Source organism: Orcinus orca, chromosome 17, assembly GCF_937001465.1.
Source record: "Orcinus orca chromosome 17, mOrcOrc1.1, whole genome shotgun sequence".
Lineage (NCBI taxonomy): Eukaryota > Metazoa > Chordata > Mammalia > Artiodactyla > Delphinidae > Orcinus > Orcinus orca.
Genome location: NC_064575.1, coordinates 1,782,914 through 1,806,012, shown reverse-complemented (window position 1 = coordinate 1,806,012; position 23,099 = coordinate 1,782,914). Strand labels below are relative to the sequence as shown.

General features: G+C 43.4%; 1 protein-coding gene across 2 annotated transcripts in view; it reads right to left on the bottom strand.

Annotated features, from left to right (window-relative positions):
- The window catches only part of SNTG1 (syntrophin gamma 1), a 473,934-nt gene that overhangs the window by 99,788 nt on the left and 351,047 nt on the right, over positions 1–23,099 (bottom strand). For both annotated transcript variants that reach the window (XM_004275023.3, XM_049700609.1), the window contains exons 11-12: positions 21,801–21,931; positions 11,218–11,347 (exon numbers count right to left, since the gene is read on the bottom strand). In XM_004275023.3, coding sequence (XP_004275071.1) covers positions 11,218–11,347; positions 21,801–21,931 — 261 coding nt within the window. The remainder of the gene's footprint in view (positions 1–11,217; positions 11,348–21,800; positions 21,932–23,099) is intronic.

The following is a 23,099-nucleotide window of genomic DNA, read 5'->3' as shown; positions in this document are numbered from 1 at the left end:
GTCTCCCTTGCACTTTTTCACCTGGCAAGAGTCTTCTGTTTTTGTATGTTTACCTGAGGTGCACAGAGGACTGCATAACCAAGAACCAGGTCTGCCATGAAAACCCAAGCAGAAGTGGCCGGTGACCTTCTCTTGGGCCCTGTGTGTGGGTCCAGCTGTGTTTGCCTTGCCCTTGCTGCAGAACCCTTGACTGCAGAAGGTCTTTTCCACCTCATCTCCCCTCTGTGCCCACGTGACCGACCAGCACTGTCAGTCACAGCCGGCTGTCCTGTGGGGTGTGTCCTGTGCTGGCCCCACCTCCTCCGAAGCCCCGCCCTGAATCACAGCGGGGGGGGGGGGGGGAGGGGGAGGGGGGCCTCTGTTCCTTCTGCTGCCACCCTTGCCTGGGGCCCCTGGGATGCCCGCCTTTCTGACCCGGAAATCTACAACTGGCTCAGAGATCCTGATTCTTCTTAACTAGCATCTGATTTAATCCTCTTTCTTAGTATCATCTCAGAGCTTTGTAATTGATTGAAAGAACCCCATTTATCCACTTTGCTAATGATTTCCATGTGAGTAAAATCAACAGAAATGCAAAAATAATGGCAATCATTAGATTAATACATATTTTGGACTAAAGGGAACAGTTGGTACTAAGACCTGACATATTCTTGCTATGCCAAAATATAACACAGTGTTCTACTTTTATCAGAACTTCAATTCTGGAAATTTAATTGTTATGACAAATCTCAATATGTAAATTTGACATTTACTTTAACTTTCAGAGACAGTGAGAACTAAACACAAAGACATATTTGTGAACCAGACATGATTTATAGAAACACATCTATGGGATGGCTATGCTAAGAAGAAAAATAAGTTAATCTTACAAAGATATGCAAAATCTTTTCTAAAAATGTAATCCCAAAGTAATAAAAATAATGGTAAATGTAATAAGTAAAAGAAAAAATAATGCTTTTTTACATCATATAGAATCAGCATTTATATCAAATTAACAAATACCATGGTTAAAAATTAAACATATAAAATCCATTTAACAAGAGACTATGAGAATTACCCTTATCATTAATGTGTAACAGTGACATTAAAAATCATAGTCAAGATAATATGTAAAAATAGAATATAAAAGTATTAGAAAGAACAGCTTTGCATGGCATTAATGGAAGATAGTCTACTTTATAAATACCCAAGACAATTAGATTAAAAATGACTTAGTGATTTCAAGGTGTCTGAATATGAAATACGTTTATCCAAATCAACAATCTTCCTAAATGTGAAAAAAAAGAGAAATAAAACAAAATGCTTTTTAATCAACCTAATAAAAATAAAATTCATAACAATCAACCTAATATGAAATTATAGATCCATTGCTGAATGTCAACTTTCTTCCAAATTAAAATATTATTTGGTGGTGCTATTCTAAGTGCAACTATTTTTAGACCTTTATGGGCCCATCAAGAATAAAAGGTCAAATACACCCAAAGGTGTTTAAGGTTAATCTCAGGGGGCTATTTGAATGCATTACAGAATTACAATCATTAAAACAGGGTTTTCCCCTGCCAAACTAATTGTGACAATGACTTCTGATAGAAACTTAAACATTGAATCTTAAATATATATTACTGAGTTAATGATAAAGATTGTATTTTAAATTTGCATAGAGAACAAAGCTGGAAAAGGTGGTTAATTACTTGAAAACGATGTATCACCCACAAACTCCCAGTGCAACTCATACTTAACGCACACGTATTTAAGACGGGAGGGGTGGCCTGAGGCACCTCAACCATCCTACTGAGGGCCACGGAAATGGAAAGATAAACCTAATGAAAGCACTTTGTTTAAAGACTTCTGAGAGCTCCCGCTGTAACTAGGAGGAGCATGGCTTAGATTCCGGAGATGAGATGACGAGCTGGCAGCTCAGGGCCGCTAGGCAGGCTCGGGGACAGATGCCCAGACGGAGAGCATGTGGACAGACAGAGGAGCAGAGCATGTATCTTCTCCTGGGTTTACAGGGGCAACACGCGAGATCTGTGAGGCTTCAAATGCAACACTGCTTTTCACCTCAAGACAGTTGCTGGAGTCTGAATCTGAACAGGACAAAAGGCTAAAAAAATTAATCTGAGAACCTCTGAAAACAGACCAGAGTTTTGTAAATCTGTGCTGAGAGAGAAGCCAGGAGAAGTCAGAGCCCGGGGGTAGATGTGTTCGGGAATAGACATGCTCTCAGCCCCCAGGCTTGGGGCGGGCGGGGAGGGTGGGCTGCACCTTTGGGGCAGAAGAAACAGAAGCAGAGCCTTACAGAAAGTTCAGCCCCGCCTAATTTAGCTGGATTAAGACATCAATCTTAGTTTATGAGACTAAAGAATGTGTAGAATCTTTGATTCTTTTCCTAGACACCTATATTAAGATATAATAAGCAATCTTTTACAAATTAATATGCCAGAAAATTCATAGGGCACTATTACATTAATGGTATATTTTAAATGATGTGTATGTCATATAATAATCCATTCATTATTTATGATTTAAACAAATAGCAAAATACCTATTAGTCCATTCAATGTAGCTAGGAAAATGCCCATGATTAAATGTTAACTCAACAAAGGATAATATACCATCTACACAAGAGGATGGTAATTTTATTTTATATATGTCAACAAAAGTACACATTTTAATGTACATGTAACATAGACACTAATAAGAACACTAGCAATAAATATACCATTATTATTGTAATAAATTTTCATTTTTATTCTCTTCTGAACTTAATAAATACCTAAAGTCTAAAATTATTATGAAAGCACATACTTATATTGTTACCAACTCTGTTACGTCAAATGGCAAATAGGGTTTAGTGTTTGATTTTTTAGGAAACAACATGCCCAGTAGATATAAAAATGAAGTAATATAGATATACTCTTGCAGGAAGAGAAGTTTGAATAATTTTTTAAGGGAAAGAACACATTAAAAACCCAACGTGAGAAGAATCTTCACATTTGCATGAAATGGAATAGAAAAGACAGTTCTTTTTCAAGCTCTTACAATTTATTACTGAGAAGAGTACTTTTGGCATACCATCTACGTACTTTTGTAGATGTTAAATAATATTAAGAAAAAGATGTATGTTGTTTTATCAAACATTTTCACCATTTATTTTGCCTTCCTACTTTATTCTATTACATTAGTGATTTTTTTTCTTATGGGAATCTTTGGTATTAATGAAGTCTTATTTAAAGAAACAAATATTTTAAAACTCTATTATATGCAATAGTATATTCTTATATTATTGAAAGGTTAATTTAAATCCAGTAGCTTTTTCATTAGAGAATTTTCATTAGAACTTAAATTTAAAATTAAATTTAAAATTTGCGAATCCCCTTAAAAAACTTGAAGGACACGTATAAAGGCATTGAATACTCACATTACAAGTGTTTTTCAGACTATACTTCTTACACTCAAACTGAAAATAGAATGATAATTCTACTACTTTATAATTTACCCAACATCAAAAGTGAACATCTGCTTAAATATTATGAACTGTATTTTTTTTTTTTTTTTTTTTTTTTTGCGGTACGCGGGCCTCTCACTGCTGTGGCCTTTCCCGTTGCGGAGCACAGGCTCCGGACGCGCAGGCTCAGCGGCCATGGCTCACGGGCCCAGCCGCTCCGCGGCATGTGGGATCTTCCCGGACCGGGGCACGAACCCGTGTCCCCTGCATCGGCAGACGGACTCTCAACCACTGCGCCACCAGGGAAGCCCTATGAACTGTATTTTAAGGAATAATATTCACTTTGAATGCTGGGGGGAACGATAATACGTGTCCCTCTTTTTCTGTGAAAACCTTTAATTGAATGTTAATGATGGAAACCCCTTAAAGGAAGTCTAGTTATTGCAGGTCTGTTAAACTGAGAATAATTACACAACTGGTTTTAATAAAGATCTGTTTTGATTTAATTTATTAAAAATAAAATTTGGAGTAATAGAAGCATCCATTTGTTTTAAATATCACTCTTATTTTTTAATTCCTTAATTTTGTATATTCAATTTTAGCATCACCAGTTGTATACAGAAACCAAAGCGGTAATGTTGTCTTTTGACATTCTCTTTAGATAAAAAGAAAAATACATAGGATATTCAAATATTCTTTTAAAATGTTTTCCTCTTCCTACATTAAACGTCTTTAGGGATTATTTTCCAATTAAATGTTTAAAGATAAGTGACGAGGGGCTTCCCTGGTGGCACAGTGGTTGAGAGTCCGCCTGCCAATGCAGGGGACATGGGTTCGTGCCCCGGTCCGGGAAGATCCCACATGCCGCGGAGGGCTGGGCCCATGAGCCATGGCCGCTGAGCCTGCGCGTCCGGAGCCTGCGCGTCCGGAGCCTGTGCTCCGCAACGGGAGAGGCCGCAACAGTGAGAGGCCCGCGTACCGCAAAAACAAACAAAACAAACAAAACAAAACAAAAAATGATAAGTGACGAGCTTACATTTAAAAAATTGTATCCTAATTCTATTACTCTTTCACTTTTTCAACCTCATGTACACGTCAGTTTTGATGAGTGATGTGCTCTCAGGATGGGCGCTGCAGGACCCTGCTCACAAGGTATATTTTCCCATGAAAATTAATTTTGAAGATTTATCCAAGGAAATAATTCTTATGGAAACAAGAAAGGGTCCCCCAATTTCCTTAGAGATTTGTGGCCAGTGTTAGTTAGCAGATGTGTAAGGACCCGGAGAGATCTTTATTCCGTAGATATAAGTCCTCCTGATGACACACGATGTTAGTGTGGGTGCATCACGGCGATATATCCGTTCTGCAGCTGTTGGTAAAACTGCCTTCACCAGGAAAGGGAAGAATCAAAGATGATCTCTGCGTCAGGAGCCCACATTTCAGCTCAATTTTTTCATCCATTTTTCTCAGACTATGGATTCTACGCCCTGGCCACCTTGGTTATTCCCCAGGCCCATGGGTACAATGTAACTGCCTGCCTTGTTGCTTTTAAAAACCTGTCTATTAAGAGTCCATCAGGATGACCACCCAGTGTTATACCCAAGTGAACTTTCTTATTTTTTCTAGTACAAGAACTTTTCAATTTTACCTGTCGCCATCCTTACGATTAGCATGTATATGGTATATATCATACATAGTATATATAATACATACACACACACACACACATATACACACACAATCTTACTGTGAATTAGAAGCCTAAAAGCTAAAAGTAAGTTGCAGCCATTTATAAACGTCTAGTTCTTTGCTCAGAGCTCTTATTCTTCCATGAATTCACTGAACTCCAGAAATGACTGTATGTCAGACGTGGAGGGAATATGCCAAGGGTACCAGATCCCTGTCCTCAGGAACCCTCTGGTAGAGTTGGCAAAACAAGCATGTCTTTGGCATGAGTGTTAGAGCAGGTCGCACAATGCCTGCGCACATGTGAGCAGCAGGGACCCTGGCCGGAGGCGGGGTGTGCAGGCAGCGGGGACCCTGGCCGGAGGCGGGGTGTGCAGGCAGCGGGGACCCTGGCCAGAGGCGGGGTGTGCAGGCAGCGGGGATCCTGGCTGGAGGCGGGGTGTGCAGGCAGCGGGGACCCTGGCCAGAGGCGGGGTGTGCAGGCAGCGGGGACCCTGGCTGGACGTGGGGTGTGCAGGCAGCGGGGACCCTAACTGGACGTGGGGTGTGCAGGCAGCAGGGACCCTGGCCGGAGACGGGGTGTGCAGGCAGCAGGGACCCTGGCTGGACGTGGGGTGTGCAGGCAGCGGGGACCCTAACTGGACGTGGGGTGTGCAGGCAGCAGGGACCCTGGCCGGAGGCGGGGTGTGCAGGCAGCGGGGACACTGGCTGGACGTGGGGTGTGCAGGCAGCGGGGACCCTGGCTGGACGTGGGGTGTGCAGGCAGTGGGGACCCTGGGTTGCAGGCAGTGATGGGATGTGTTTTATCCGCCGGTGTTGGTCACAGGTGGAGAGAATAGGTCCATCATTGACAAATTATTAGTCAGGCTTCCTAAGGAGGGGAACGTGCAGTGTTCACAGTAAGAATCCGGCCTGGGTCCTTGGGAGAGGCCTGCAGCTGCCTCTGCTCCCTCGGGTCTGGCTCTTAAGCTCAGTTTCCGAAGACGGCAGTTCTAAGAAACGTTCCATGGAGCCACTGCAAACTCCCAGTGATTTCTCGCGTGACATCCTGGGGCCTTTCACCTGCGTACTTAGTGCCCTTCTCTTCCACATGACGTCCGCTCCTGGGCGGAACGTGGACCGCTCGGTGCCCTTGGTCTCACCTCCCGAGAAACAGAGCCCGAAGAGGATGTACAGTCCTCAGGAGGCCAGAGTCACAGGTGAAGGGAAGGGAGGCCGGCAGCAGAAAGCAGGCATCGGCTGGTGAGCGGTCCGTGTGCCCGAGCTGCCCAGGGCTTCTCATCAAACGCTGTCGGTTGTTCACCAGGTGTGACCCGCCTTCAGAGCCTCGTGCAGTCACTGCGTTTCCAGATGGTTCATCCAGTGAGCGAGGGCGAGTCCTCTGTTAGCTTGCTTCCTTCTGCCACCTGACTTGCACTGGACAAGGTATGCCCGGGGGAGGAATTACCCTACGTTCCCGTGGAGCTTCCGTCGGCCTGGGAGCAGCTGTGGGCCCAGGACGGTCAGCTCCTGTCACTATGATTACGACCAAGGCCACGTTGAAGTCCAGGCCTGGGCACGGGTGGCGGAGGGGTGGGTGTGTCGGGGCAAGGGCCCCTGTGCGGTGCCTGTGGCTTTGAGGCCCCTGGAACATTAGGGGCTGGGAATGCTCCAAAGGGGAGGCGGGGGCGGGGCCAGGCGGGTAGAGCCCAACCGGACCAGGGCTGGGCGGGAAGCTGTCAGTAAAGCTGCCTGTTTTCTTACGACCGTGCTTTACAGTTGACATCAAGGCAGACGTTCTGGATTGAGTAAGTAAACATCAGCTAATGTTCTCCAGTATCAAGAATTCTACAAGAACTTTAACTGTTGGTGAGTAGTTTTCTAAGAGACAGAGTAGGCTGGCTAGTTCACATATGCACACAACAGAATGCCCAGCTTGCCCGGCCTTTCTTCTGACTTGATCTACTGACTCTGCCGTTGTCTGACTCCACCCTCTGTAACCCATTTCTGGGTGGCATCTGCATGTGTGAAGTTTGCACTTTGGTGTGTGAGGAGAAGCAATGCAGAAAGCAACACACTACACTAAAGTGCATCTGAGGACTCAGCAGCTATAAAAAGGAAGAAAACGTCTCCTTAAGTGACACCCATGCCTGTCAGAACCGCACGCTGCAACTTCTGATCACAGACTCCAGCTCCTTTTCGGTAAAGCTCCTTTCTGCTAGGCTTTATTTTGTCATGACTTTCAATTCACCTACAAGCTTTGTCGAGTCTTTTTAATGTGGTAGACACGATAGAAGTTTCTTCTTTAGCTTTCCACAACCAACAGTCTTATGGGAAAAAATTCCCTTTTCTCAACTTGCAAGTGTTTGCCATCTAAAATAGCAGAACTCTATGGATTAAATATGACTCCCAAGTAATGGGTTTTGCTCCTGAAGGTAAATGGGTAAAATATAGGAAGATGGCTGGAATACATCCTGCAGGAACTCAAATGACTGATGAAATGTGTGTGTGTGTGTGTGTGTGTGAATCCTGAAGGACTGTGATCAATCCACAAAAAGCATAGGGGTGTTGGTTGTTCATGCACTGTTTTTAGAATTAATATGTTTTTAGTATTAAGCAGTGTAGTAGATATTGTTGGTTATCTGACTCAGAAGCCATTCACAATCTTCTTTTCTTGGTTCTCCCACTACAAACACTAGAAAAGGCAGAGACTAGCGCCCCCACTCTCCAGCCAGCCACCCCTCAGAATCATCATGGGGCTGAGTTCAGGAGGAGAAGTGAGCATTATTAGTCCACTAAAGGGTTTCTGGGAAATCTTCTCTTATCTTGATGAAAGAGGAGAGATGTAGCTGGCACTACTTATCCTTCTTCCCTTTCTTTCCTGTTCTGAACACTGAAGTGATGTTTGGAACTGTTGCAGCCCTTATGTGTGTAGACAGAGGTTGGGTTCTGGGTGGATGGTGGCTTCCAGCAGATGCCACCATCCACAATGCTTTTCATTTGGGGAAAAACCCAACTCTTTACTCATCAGTATTTAGGGTCTCTCTAGTTTGTCATTGAAAGCATTCTCAATTGATACAAACATTTGGGGAAAAGAGTCTATTCTCTTTCACATAATAAAATATGAATTATATATTTTGAAAATCTCATATATGCAACCATTCTTATTTAAGATCACAGTAATTTTCATTGAACCACTAAGAACAGAAGCATTGGGACTTCCCTGGTGGTCCAGTGGTAAAGAATCAGCTTGCAATGCAGGGGACATGGGTTCGATCCCTGGTCGGGGAACTAAGATCCCAAGTGCCTTAGGGCAACTAAGCCCGCGTGCATGCGCCACAATTACTGAGCTCATTCGCCTCAACTAGAGCCCGCGTACCACAAACTACAGAGCCCACGCACCCTGGAGCCTGTGCGCCACAACTAGAGAGAGAAAACCCGCATGCCACAACTAGAGAGATGCCCGCGCAGCACAATGAAGATCCCGCGCGCCACCACAAGTATCCTGCATGCCACAACTAAGACCCCACACAGCCAAAAATAAATAAAATAAATAAATAAGCAATAAATAAATCTTTTAAAAAAGAATAGAGGCATATTACATATACATATATATTTATATCTGTCTGCGTGCGCACACACACACACAAGTGATACATTTCAAGCAGCATACTCCATTCCAATAAAGGAAATGCATGCATAGGATATATATGGAAGAATTTAGACTAGAAGAGATTCCTTTGTGTTAGTAGGTAACCTTAGTAGAAATGTTGCATGAGATTCTCTCTGCTTATCATTCAGGATTGATTTTAGTGCTGGAGCGGTAAACAGTGGCTGGAAAGGTTAGATTCATGAAATGCTGGCTGAAAGAGAGCTTTGTCTTCTATCGTCTTCCCTCTGTCTCTTTTAAAGATGAGGGAACTGAGGGGTAGATCTGTGGCTGCCAGAAATATAGCTGCTTAATGGTCTAGTCACTACTAGACATTTAACTCGTCTTGTCCCTTTTTATCAGCATTGTTATCCAAACAGCCATCTTTCAGAAGATGGAGAATCTCAAACGACAACTGGACAAAGCAAACGTGTGCCACATCACATACAATAAGCAAATCGATGCGGCCATTCATTGGTGGTTTATGGATTAAATCATTTAATGTAGAGTGCAGCTGCAGACAAGAAAACGCGCAAATGTTTCAGCATCATTTAAGGGCCAGGATGTCTAAAGCACTTTTTCATTTAACCCTCACGGTGGCTGGAGCTAATGGCGCCCGCTGACGAAGGGGACCACGAAGCCCAGTCCCAGAGCTGGTGAGTACAGACCAAGGCTCCACACCGAGTCCCTGACACTGCAGCCATGCTTTCCCCATGGCAGCCATACCTCTGCAAAAGCATCAGCTTCAATTCCCTTTGATCAAACGGGAGCGTGTTCGGAGCGATACTTCCATCTTCCTTCACTTGATTCTCGCCCTTTATCCCTCCCCCTTTCTGTGGTATTTGAAGGCTCCCAGCCCTGCCCCGCCCACCGAGACACAGACACACAGACCCTTCCCACTCCAAAGACAGTCCCTGTTCAGGTGGCTTCAGCTCAGCAATTATGATGACTTTCTTGTGATATTATTACAAATGAGTTATTTTGAAAGGGTCTAGGGATTCAGATAATATTGTAGGCTGCTTTGCACATGGACAACCTAATAATACAAATATTAGGTTGTTTTCTCTTATATGCAAGTGCATTTCATGGTTATTCCGAAAAAGTTAAATGTGAAAGAGTAAAAGTATGATTTTCAGATTAAACCATGAAATTTAGATTAAGTGAAAAAAATTCAATGGATTTATTTTGAAGATAAATAGGTGCTATATTCATTTTCTATTACTGAAATCATAAATTACCACAAACAGTGCTTTAAAAGAAACACTAATCCGTGATCCTGCAGTTCTGTAGGTCGGCAGCCTCAGTGGGCCTCTCTGGGATGAGACCAGGGTGAGGGCAGGATGGTCTCTGCCCGGGGCGGCAGTGTCCCCTCGTTGCGGGCAGCTTCTCCTGGCCTCCTGCCCTCTTGGGGTCCTGGTCCCTCCCCATCCTCAGAGCCAGCAGTGTCAGCCCTCCCCCTCCCCATGCTGCCGTCTCCCTACTCCTCTCATTTTCCTACCTCTTCCACTTCTAAAGACTCTAGTGATTACACTGGACCCTCCCAGATAATCCAGGCTGATATCTCCGGGGCACATCTGGTTGGGGCAAGAGTGCCCACCCAAGACTGAGTCTGCTGATCTGGTGGTGTCATCATTTGGAATCGCCGAAAAGGACAAGAGGTTTCAGACTGACAAAACCCCCACAAAACCCAAGGCAAAAAAACAACGCAATTATATTTGCTGTCTGAAAACTTTTTTCTAGATCGTTGAATATAAAGGTTAAAAGTATTCTGACAAAACTATTTTGATTTTATTTTACCATTATCCAAGGTGGCACCAAACTAAACAACGGAAGATGACGCTTCAGAGAGACTCGCCTTAGAGCCGTGCTTGCGCAGAAGCCCGCTCACTTTACTTATCCTACGCCCTTGCCCCGTGGAAAGAGAGAGGTGGCAGGAGCCATGGGTTAGGGGGCTGGGTCCCAGCTAAAGCCTAAACCAGCTCCCGTACTTGAATAGATTTGTGAAGGTTAAGATTCATGGGTTGTAACAAACAGTACTTGCTTCAAGTTAATACTCTAAATTTTGGGGATCTCCAGAGGAACCAGAGGGAGAAGCAATGTAAAGATATCTAGATAGATGCATATAGAGATAGATATACAGACATAGATAGATGGATGATATATATAGATACAGATAATAGATATTTTAGTGCTCACATGCTAAATATCTATTTTCAGTTATTTAACTAACGTAGATGTCACAATGTTTGTGAATGGAAACTTAGGTGTCAATACTGTTGAGCTGATACATTGGACTAAAACTCTCAGGACAGAGTGATTTTCTTTAAACACTGCACAGTAGTGTTTATGATGGGTGTGCAGTGGTCCATTCGCAGCTGATGCAAGGTTATGCATGTACTGCAGAAATTCACCGAGGCCGAGGAACCGGCCAGGAGCTCCCTGAATCACTACTTACGTTGTGCTTCGTGAGGCTGGAAATATTGGCCGCTACGGCGTGCAGCCACTCGCCACAGTCCTCAGCAGAGAGGCACTGGATGATCCCGCTGCAGACCCCGTCCACGGCGATGACTTGAAAAGCGTTCTGCCTGCGGAGGTGTCAGAACAAATTAGATCAGACCATCGTCTCATTTGTCTGTTTGCGACTTGAAACAGTTATGTGTTCAAAAGCTCTTCTTTCAAACAACATAAATGCAGCTTCAAATTCATATTTGCTTACTTCCCTTTTAAAAAAATCTGTTTTTAAATGGAACACTATAGAGGAACCCAGACAACACACAACTTTGAATGACTACAAGGCATCTTGAGATTCAGGTACATTTGGAGAATCTTTGAGATGCATATCTAAGACCTGTGAGCGGGATTCTTTCTCCAGCGTGCCATAAACTTATACATCGATGTTTATCCATTATTTTGGCCACCATCAACTCCTCTTGACATTTTTCAATGCATTCCTGATGTACAGTGGAAAGATCACACAGAAACCGCACGCACAGATACCGAGCACCATGTACAATCTTTTGCTGTCATGAGCTGAAGCGCTTTGTCAGCTGTTAAGCCAGTTGTTCCTCATCTTCTCTAAGTCGGTTTCGGACGAGAGGTTCGTAGTTCTTCTCCACGTCTAAATACTCATGCTTGAAATTTATGTGGATGTTCGCATTTCAATAACAACTAGACTCTCCTTAAAACGCCACGGCTACCCTAAATATCTCTATGGTCTTCTACTGAGTTTCTGTTGTCGTTAGAGAACATTCGGTGATGCCGTCCTAAATGGTCTACAAAAGTGCTGTTGAGTTTAAAGCAGCTTCCTACAGCTTTCATTATTTACTTTTACCTTCCTGTTTCAAGTTCTTGCATGTTTCAATACAAGCTTAATGGAGAGGAATGGATAAAAATCCCCAAATGAATGGAAAGTAGCCAAATGCCTCTGTGGTGCAACACAATAAAGTGCACTCTGCTGTGCACTTTAGAAAATGCACAAACCATCTTTAAATCCCAGCCATTTCTGAAGCAATAGAAAAATTGTGTAGTTCAGTATTCAAAATGCTAGGTAAATAGTGTACATTTATATATTTTTCTCCAATTAAATTGCTTTTTTGTCTCTTCTGAATTTTGTAAGTAGGAGTTTGTGGATATTACACATGATTTCATTTCTGCAAACAAAGACACCCCAAGCGGCATTTCTCTGGCCCAGCTTCATCAGGAGCCTGTGTCACTCTCCTGTCCCATAAGACTGGTCCGGATTTCAGAACCGGACACGTGGCAGAGACTTTCACACCTACGGCCTTCTGCATCCACGTTATTCATGTTTTCAGAGAAACTTGTTCCGATAGCCTTGACCAGCACTTTCAAATGATTACAGGGAAGTGTTCAAATATTCTTTTTTGTTTGCTCTTAAAAATACATGAAAAGCCTGAGAGGGGACAACGATTGTCTGTCTCTTTGAACTAATGTTTTTTTGAATTTGTGACAAGTAAAAATATGCACAGCACGAAAAGAACACTGCAACTTCACGTGACTTTCTTAACTTTAATTTTGATATTCAAGAGTGAGGAAGACATTTTAAATATGCAGAGAGAAGCTCAACTACCCATGGAAGATGAGAACTAATTTGAGTTAGTGACATACATTTCTCTCTGCTCCCTGATCATCATAACCATGGCTTCCTGCACCGCAAATTAAAGCACGTCTTGAACACATTTGTACTCTCTGCTTTAAATGAATCGTGGCAGCTGGATATTTTTAGCTGACTAGAGTTAATGCCCTTAGAGGAAATCTGCAGTCTATGTAACCACACATGCTACACAGTCTCCACATGGAATAATTCTAAAGGACTAACCTTATATAAACCTAGGCTTATACACTAATACGTATCAATTTTTACATTCTGTTTCCACTTTTCAGGTTGATTTGTTGGAAACCCTTTCATGAATATAAGTGAAGTATTTGAACAGTTTATTTGCTTACATACAACCTCTTACAAAATAAATTGGTCATAAAGATTATAGCCTGCCTCCTATTTCTGCCTCTGCTATTGAATAAATAAGAATATTGGCAAATTAGTCCACTGAGTTGCATCTCAATTTCCCCTAACAGAAAATGAGAAAAATATACTTCACGGATTAACTGGTGGGACCCCAATACTTTCGCTAATCACTGAAGCTCCCTGAATGAGACATTAATGTGTGGTCTTGATGCAATATTTGAGAGAGTTTTGCAAGAATGTGTCACCCAGCACTTAGCAAGAACTGCAGTGCTATGGCCGTATTTGCAGCTTTTAGAAAATGTAATTCTTTGAGTCAAGATAATCAGTAATCGTAAAAAAAAAAAATTTATTTGTTTTATCTTATTTGATCATATAGTCTCTGAAATCAATAAACTACGTTAGCCATTAAGTTAGTGTTGTAGTAACTGGGAAACATTAAACTTTAACAATATTTGCAGTAGTCTTGAGGATTCTTAGACTAAGTTATGATTCTTTGCACACACACACACACACACACACACAGATACAAACACACAGGCTGAAAAAAGCAGTGACATGATTACAGTTGGAAAATCTGAACTTCTGAGCGCAGACTGTCCACTTTCTGCTCAGAATCATTTTTTCTATTTTTCTAAGGATTCTTGATCACAACTCTGGCAGCAAAAGTTATTCTCAAATGTTGCTGAATTTCAGAGTAGTTTTATTCATTTAAAATACAAACTTAGTCGTTCTTTGTATGAAAAATAGACTGCTCACTAAAAATAGTCATAGTTTTCAACATAATATGAGTTTACATGAAAACACACACATGTCTTATGACTACAACTGAGTTATTCATGTTTGACTCACTGTGCATCGTATGCCACATGAAGGCACGTGTCGGAGATGCTGAATTTGTGAGGAGTGAGTCGGAGAAGGCATCTCACGTGGGAGAAGTGAGAGCTGTAGAGACTCAACTACACAGGTTTGGAGCGGCTAGATGGCCTTGTCCGGAAAGGGAGTGGGGACTTCATGGGGAAGCAGGCAGGCTCGGAGGAGGGTGTGAACATCCCGGAAGGAGCTGAGAGCCCGCGGGACCCACGGCTGAGCCTCCCTGGAGGCCTCCCACGGTCAGATTTGCATGGAGTGGGCGGTCCTGTCACACCATGTAGGGTACCTGGCAGCTACGCGATGACGTGGGACCAAAGTACACATGTGTTAGTGAGAGTGAAAATAAAACAGTGAGCTCACGGGATTTATAAAGGCGTTAGGAAGTCTGCGGGTCAGTGATTGCTTCCTTTCACACAATATGAGGGAGCAGCTAGACTCCACATTGCTCCTGGGTTTTGGATCCAACTGGATGAATGGCTTAGACGCGGCAGAGGAGAGAAAGTGCACATTTTGGATGGGAGGTAGTTACTCCGGGACCAAAGAGCAGCGTGAAGCCGTGAGAGGTTGTGAGAAACAGGGGCTGTTCGGCTCGTTGCGATGTGCGTCTGGGGCAGCGGTGAGTCATGAAGGTGGCGGTAAAGCACAGCTTGATCGACGAGAGCTTTGCAAACCGCGTGGCGGCATTTCCAACCAATCCCGAGTCAGGCAGGGCCGTGGGAACACTGGCTCTTTGGAGTGAAAGGATCATATTGTATTTTATGATACAAATATGTTCTCTCTGTGCTGGATAAGAACATGGAAAAATGTGAATGAAGGCAGGAGAGAAGCAAGGAGGGCGTCCCAGTACTCAGGAGGAACATAAGAAAGATTGCCCCGTGAGAGTGGTTCTCTGTGTGTAGGACAGCACTGACTCAAGCAGTATTTGAAAAACGGGCCATTATTCTTGATCTGGTTATTAACAATTTGGGGAGATGATTAAGGAAAGGAAAAACTAAAACAACCAAGCAAACAAACAAACCCACTTGGGTTAATGATTCCAGCAAAGTGCTGTTTCTCACTGAGTTCAGATCGTTTCTGCTCGTGATGCTACCGTGGGGCACCATCTCATCACAGGTTTTATGGTTCAGGCTCAAAACCTGAACTGTTTGGTGAAGTGGTACAGAAGCTCTTCCAAACCATGTTGTTACCTATTTTCCAAAGCTGAAATTCACCAATCCGACACAAGCCCTGAACTTTTGTTCAACAGAGGCTTTTCCCCGCTGTTCTCTTCGCCTGCAATGCCCTTCTGTCCCGCTTCAGTTAAAATCTGTAAGGTACTGCAGGGACCTCGATTTTATACCACTCTCCGACCTCTAATTTCTCTCTGTGTAAAATGAAGATGGCAGCATTTGTCCTGCGTACCTCACATTTTAAAGACTTTGGTAATGAGAAGTTTTAGGTTTATAGCAACATTGAGGGCAAAGTATAGAGATTTCCCATAGACTTCCTGCCACACACACACACACCCTCTCTGTTATCAACATCCCCCACAAGAGAGTTGCACTTTTGTTATAATTAACGAGCCTACATTGCAAGGTCCATAGTTTAGATTAGGGTTTACTCATGGTGTCCCACATTTTATGGGTTTGGGCAAATATGTAATGACATATATCTATTATTATAACATAATCCAGAGTATTTTCACTCCCCCAAGTATCTCTGCTCTGCCTCTTCGTCTCTCTCCACCTCCCAACCGCTGGCAACCACGGATGTTTTTACTGTCCCCATAGTTTCACCTTTTCCAGAAGGTCATATAGTTGGAAGCAGTGTGTGGGATTTTCAGATCGGCTCTTTCACTTAGTGACATGCATCCGTGGTTCTCCCATGTCTTTTCATGGCTCAGTAGTTCATTTCTTTTTAGGGCTGAATAATATTCTACTATCTGGGTGTACATAGTTTATTTATCCATCCCCCTACTGAAGGACATCTTACTTCCAAACATATACAAGGGGACACTGCGTGGCTCATAGAGTAGGTGAAATCAACTAGGATCTTAATGTTATTTAGTTGAATATATTTTTTAAATCATCAATTGTTCCGGCTCCACATAGAGCGAAGTCCTGGTGGACCTGCTGGCCTGTCTGTGAAGATGGAGGAAAGTCCATCCGTTCAGCGACTCCCAGTACATCTGCACAGCACCACCTGTGACAGAGCGATGGAAGAGCAAAGGCAATGGTGCACCCAACGGGGCCGCTGTGTCTCCTCCTTCCCCTTGGCCATTAAGCACGAGCAGGAGACGCCTTGAGTTTTCTATCCCTTCCCCCATCACACTACGGGTGACGTATCCTTACATACTGTTTCCCTTACTTTACCGTCACTATCCTTCTCATAACAAACATTTTTTTCTATCCAATTCACTCCAATAATTACTCTAGCCAAAGTCACCTTCAGCTTAATCTGTTTCTCAGTCTATTCAGTATTTCTATTCTGTAGTTAATACCATCAACCACTTTCTTCTCCTCAATAACCTTCCCATTCTAATTCCCTGACACTGCAATGTTCTGTCATATTTTGATACTTCAAAACTGAAATGAGACATGTACTTCTAAATCATTACTATACGATGAACCATTACTATATGTCTCACCACTGATAAAACAGTGTGATGTTCTAATTCAGGCTACATAATAGTATATGACAGTAACACAACTTTGCTGCCATTAAATACGAGACGCATCACATCATCAGAGTTAAGATTATGGGACGTGGCCAAACCAGCCAGCACATGATATCCTAGGTTTCGAACCAAGCTCCACAATTTTGTATATCTGTCATCTTGGGCCAATCATTTATCTTTTCTTTTTCATCCCCTGCTTCAGCTGCCACTGGACTGTGAGCTCCTTCACAGAAAGAAGCAAACACAACACCTCCTACGTAGACATTAAATCAGAACTTACTGAGCGAATGCGGGAACGAGCTGGAGTGCTGTGCAATCCACTCAGAACAGTGCTGTGTTTATAACTGCTTATTACTGTCGTATTTACGGAGTGAAATTAGTTCAGTTGCTAAAAGCTGTTGATGTGTTGAGGTGCCATGAAAGTAAACATGTAAGAATCTGGATCCACACAGTTTCCTTTTCCTCATAAATTGCTTTGCTAAGCATTTTTAAGTCATGTAACTACATAAATTTTTTAAAGTAAAAACAAAACAAAAGAAAACAAGTATACACATTAAAAATACCATTAACAGAAATATTTCAAAAGTTCTTAAAGCAGAAGAAAAATAGAAACAAAAGAAAAAAAATAAAGAGAAACAGAAAGATTAAAGTTAGGATACGAATAATAGCTGAAAATAATAAAATTTTAAGCTACATATATAATTCAAATCTATCTATCTATCTATCTACATATATATATGCCCAAAGACAAGGAAGAAATAAAGGAATTAGCTAAAGTGTTCTAAGTTTCTAGAATTTTCTGAAAGAGGCAAAATTAATAAATTGCATTAAACACTAATAAATCACGTATAGATGGTGCTATGGTCTGAGTGTTGGTGCCCCACCTCCTATTCATGTTTCGAAATCCTAGTGAGCAACGAGATGGTATTGAGAGGTGGGGCTTTGGGGAGATGCCAGAGCCATGGGGGGCGAGTCCTCATGAAATGGGTTTAGTGATTTATAAAAGAGCTTCCAGAGAGATCCCTGACCCTTCCACCAAGTGAGGACAGAGTGAGAAAACACCAGATATGAACCAAGAAGGGGTGGGGGGGGCCTCATCAAAGGACTAGAACATGATTTGGGTGCCTTAATCTAGGACTTCCGCATCCAGAACTGTGAGAGACAAATTTCTGTTGTTTGTTGCTGTTATTATCTGCTGGATTTTGTTATAGCAGCCTGGAAGGACGAAGACATATGGTGTAACGTTTAGGCAATAACTAAAACAAAACAAAAGAATGCATATATAACAATATAATAGAGGGAATATTAAAAAATAAAAATGTTTAATTATTTCAGAAAGTAAGAAAAAAGTCAAAGAAAATAGAATACAGAAACTAGTGTCTTGAGACAAAGGACTTTTTTCTTGAATATATATAAAACTCTCAAATCTCAACAGTAAAAAAATAAATAAAAATATATAAGCAAAGCCGATTACAAAATGGTCAAAAGACAAAGAGACATTTCACCAAAGAGGATTTCATGTGATAAATAAGCACATGAAAAGATGCTGAACATCACTAGGATATGCAAATTCAGGTCACAGTGATGTATCATACCTATATCTTACACCTGTAAGAATGGTAAAGTAAAAGACAGCAGCAACTCCCAATTCTGGCAAAGATGTAGAGGAACTGGATGGCTCATATCCTGCTGGTGGGAATGTAAAACTGTACAGCCACCTACAAAACAATGTGTCTGTTTCTCAATAAACTAAACATGCTGTATCACACAACCAAGTACTCGAGTTCTTGAACATTTACCTGAAGAAATGAAAATGCACATTCCCACAATAATCTATACAAAACGTTCATTGCAACGTTTATTTAGAATTAACTGGAACAACCCAGATGTCCTTTAAGGGATGAATTTTTAAAATGTGATACATCCATACTATCAGAATACTATCGGAAATAAAAAGGGATAAACAACTGAAAAATGCAACTACTAGGAAGAATTACCGAAGAATTATGCTGAGTGAGAAAATTCAATCCAATACAGTTACATAATGTAGGATTCCATTTACATAATGTTCTTAAAATGACAAGATAATTAGAGGTGAAGAACAGAGTAGTGAGTTGTCATGTGATGGGGAAGAAGGATGCTGGCATGGTTATAGACAGGCAACAGGAGGGTTCTTGTGGTGATGGAACTCTTCCACCTTGTGCTTGGGTTGGTGGATATGAGAACATGAGCATGTGATATAATTCTATAGAACTAAACATACAGACACACAGACACACACACACACATACACACACTCTTACACACTCAGGCATGTGAAATCTGCATGAATGAGTGGTGGATTTTGTCAATGTCAGTTTCCTAAATGGGGTGTTGTACTATAATTTTGCAAGATGTTACCATTTGAGAAAATGGGCAAAAAAAATGTAATCTCTCTCTATTATTTCTACAACTGCATATGAATATAAGTATCTCAAAACAAAAATTTTAATTATAAAAAACAAGAACTAGAGTGTTGAATAGAAAGCAAATACTAAGATGGCAGATATAATCTCTGATATACCAGTGATTATGTTAAAAGCAACTAGACTAGGGCTTCCCTGGTGGCGCAGTGGTTGAGAGTCCGCCTGCCGATGCAGGGGACACGGGTTCGTGCCCCGGTCCGGGAAGATCCCACATGCCGCGGAGCGGCTGGGCCCGTGTGAGCCATGGCCGCTGAGCCTGCACGTCCGGAGCCTGTGCTCCGCAACGGGAGAGGCCACGACAGTGAGAGGCCTGCGTACCGCAAAAAAAAAAGGCAACTAGACTAAATAATCCAATTAAAAGACTAAGATCATTACTTTGATTTAAAAAAAAGGAAAAAAGTATATGCGACACAGAAGAGATACATATTACAGCACAGGGCTAAAAAGAATTGAAAGAAATGGATAAAAGAATATACAGTGTAGATACCTGATGTAATTCTTGAAGGTAAGGAAAAATTCCAGAGATATAGGACATTTCATAATGATAAAAGGGTCATCATCAGGAAATTGTAAAAAATCTAAATCTGTTTGTATCCGATAATATAGAATTAAATATATAAAGCAAATAATGACACACTTAAAAGGAGAAATACACAAAGCCACCATCATACTGGGAGACTAATGCATTTCTCTCAATATCTGAGACGATAAACAGACAAAAACATCATTAATGACACAGAGGATGAGAATCCCTAATGAACAAATACAACCTGGTTGAAATACGTAGACACTGAACTAAGGAAGATGACACTCCACATTCTTTTTTTTTTTTGCGGTACGCGGGCCTCTCACTGCTGTGGCCTCTCCCGTTGCGGAGCACAGGCTCCGGACGCGCAGGCTCAGCGGCCATGGCTCACGGGCCCAGCCGCTCCGCGGCACGCGGGATCCTCCCGGACCGGGGCACGAACCCGCGTCCCCTGCATCGGCAGGCAGACTCTCAACCACTGCGTCACCAGGGAAGCCCGACACTGCACATTCTTTGAAGTGCATATGGGACACCCGTCAAAATTATTTATATACTAGGTGAAATCAAGTCTCAACAGATATCAAAGGGCTGAAAGCATTCAGCATGAAATCATACGAGAAAGCAATAACAAAAGAGAATTTTAAAAATCTCAAACTATTTTGAAATTTTGCAATACACTTGTAAATAGCCCGTGGGTCAAAGAATTAATTGTAACAAAAATTAGGAAACACTATTAAATACATAATAAAAATATCTGACTATCAGTACCGGTGAGCCTCCAATTCCGGGCAAGGGAGAGCAGCCCACCCCTCCCAAGGGCTCCCTAATACAACTAAAGGACCTTGAACGTGACCTGAGGGCCAGCACAGGCAGCTCCTGAAAGGTGGAAGGGTAGGGCGACTGCCGGGGCCGTGCGGCTGAGAGGTGACTGGGGGTCAGTCTCCTGAACTTCCCTGTCGCCTCCCGTGTATCCTAGGCAGGGTCCTCCAGGGTCTCCATCCAGGATGACCAAGAGCAAGACAAGAAAGTGCTTCCAGGAGAGTCTGTCCTCGTAGTGCGAAGGCTAGCAAAGCAGCGGGCTAGAAGCATTCCACCTTTTTGGCGGCCTGCCCTAATCTGGCCCAACGTCAGTGGCACCGCCACCCTTCCCCCCAGGCACCGCCACCCTTCCCCCCAGGGTTCCAGTAGGCAGAGCAGCAGCTGGTCTTGCCCCTGTCCTCCCGTCCCCGCCTGCTGGTGTTCAAGGCGTCGAGCGGCAAGCTGCCCTGCCCATCCCCACCCGCGTGAACCAAGCAGCGCTCCGAGCCCCCGCCCCGTCCCGGTAGCGTGAGGTCCAGCGGAGAGCTGAGGCTCCCTACCCGCCTGCAGCCGTTAGACTGAGTGAGGCGGCCCGAGATGGAGCTGCTCAGCCCTCTGCCCCCTTCCCATGCTGACCGCTCTGGCCCAGCAGGACCTCAGGCTCCAACCCACCCGTCATCCCCAAGGTGGGGTGAGGTGGGGGGGTGAGGTGGTGGGGTGAGGTGGGGGGGTGGGGGGAGGTGGTGGGGGGAGGTGGTGGGGAGGTGGTGGGGAGAGGTGGGGGGGGAGGTGGGGGGGGAGGTGGGGGGGTGAGGTGGTGGGAGCCGGCCGACTGCCCTCAGCCCCCGCTCCCTCCGCTGCCCTCCGTCAGCCGAGCTCCGTGGAGAGTTGAGCGTTCACCGCTGCCCGGCAGCGATAAGGCGGTGCCGCTGCCCCTGCCGCCCACCCTCCCTGGTGGCAGCAGAGCCGAGCCAGCCACTGAGCTGACCCCCGACTCAGAGGCAACGGGGTGATGGAGCTGGTACCTGACCGTCACCCGGGCTCGGTCAGCAGGGCTGAGAACTGAGCCGAACCTAAGCCTCGAGCACCTGCAGTGAGGTGCGTTTTACTACATTGCGCTATTCTTCTGCGGGTCTTCCTACTTCTAGAAACCTGAAGGTAAGACCCGTAAGGCATGTCATGTCACTCCAGGTCTCAATTGCAATCAACAGACGAGCGGAGGCCGCTGACATGAACTCACCGACTCAGGTCTGTCCCGGGCACGTACTGGGAGAACCGGGAATGCAGCAGAGGGATCAGCCTGAGGTCACACCACCGCTTTTCCCACCTCAGGCCCGGGGACGCGGGCCACGAAGAGCAGGACAGCGTGTCCTGAAAAGACAACAAACGTTCAGCAGTGCTGTTGTGTTTCTGTGTTTTCAGTGTTGATGTCACACCCTTGTCATCTGAGAGATATTTTACCCTTAGATAATCAGAAGGCATTTATAGAAAACCACAGGAAATCCCTGTTCGCTGGCAATAAAGGTATATTTGTTAATTTCGCTGTTATGGAATTCTATAAGAAAGTGAGGAGGGAACCACTGAGATTAAGGATTGTAGTGAAAACACGAAAAATGGGCAGAGGAGAAGGAAGAAGAAATAAAGTAGCGACGACTGAATTCATTCAAGAATGAGAAAGATGGGACAGAACTGTAATTACAGTGAACTAGTAGGTGACAAAAATCCAGTAAGTTCAATTAGCAAATATTTTCTATCTGCTAAGCACTAAACGTTGTTATAGGGCTTGCGATTCATCACTTACTTAAAAGTATTTGTGAGAATGAATATTCCCATAAAACAGCCCTCAAACACTCAGGAAGTCTTTGTCCATTGTTTCAATCTCATGTTTATGTCAATAAAATGTCTGTATTTTCTTCTATTGTTTTAATGTTAAGACAACTACTACTGGTTTAAAATTACATATATTTTAAGTTTCATAAAAAGCTTAAGTTTTTTTCCTTATGTATACAAAAGACACATCTTTGAATACATTTGAGTTTTTCAGCAGATGTTGATCCATGTCTCTTTCATTGGATCAGCTTCCCTGTTAGGATTCTTCCTGGCCCCAGCACAGGAATGACGTTGCCATGCAGTCGGCCTGGGCTGTACGAGCCAAGCCCCCACCTGACCAGAGGACTGCTGACACGGACGGGTGTCTCTCTAGGCTGTAGATTCTACAATTTTTGAGTGATGGTGCTAGAAGGAGGTTCTATTTTAGTCTAAATGTTGAACCTCTGTGAGTCTAGATATTATTAACTTTTCTTTCAGTTATTAACTTCTTCAAAACTGCTTATCTGGGGAGAGGGGAAAACTTCCATTATTTTCACTCGAGGTTGAGAGTTCTCTGGCATTAGGTTAATTGTCAACCATTGTGCCAATGAAAGTCTACGAAATCCTTCGAGCATTTTAGAGCACCCGGCAAGGAGGCCTGGCTGACAAGAGCGAGGGGCTCCACTGGTGACAGGTCTCCGGGACACACAGCCTTTGGTGCAAGACGGCT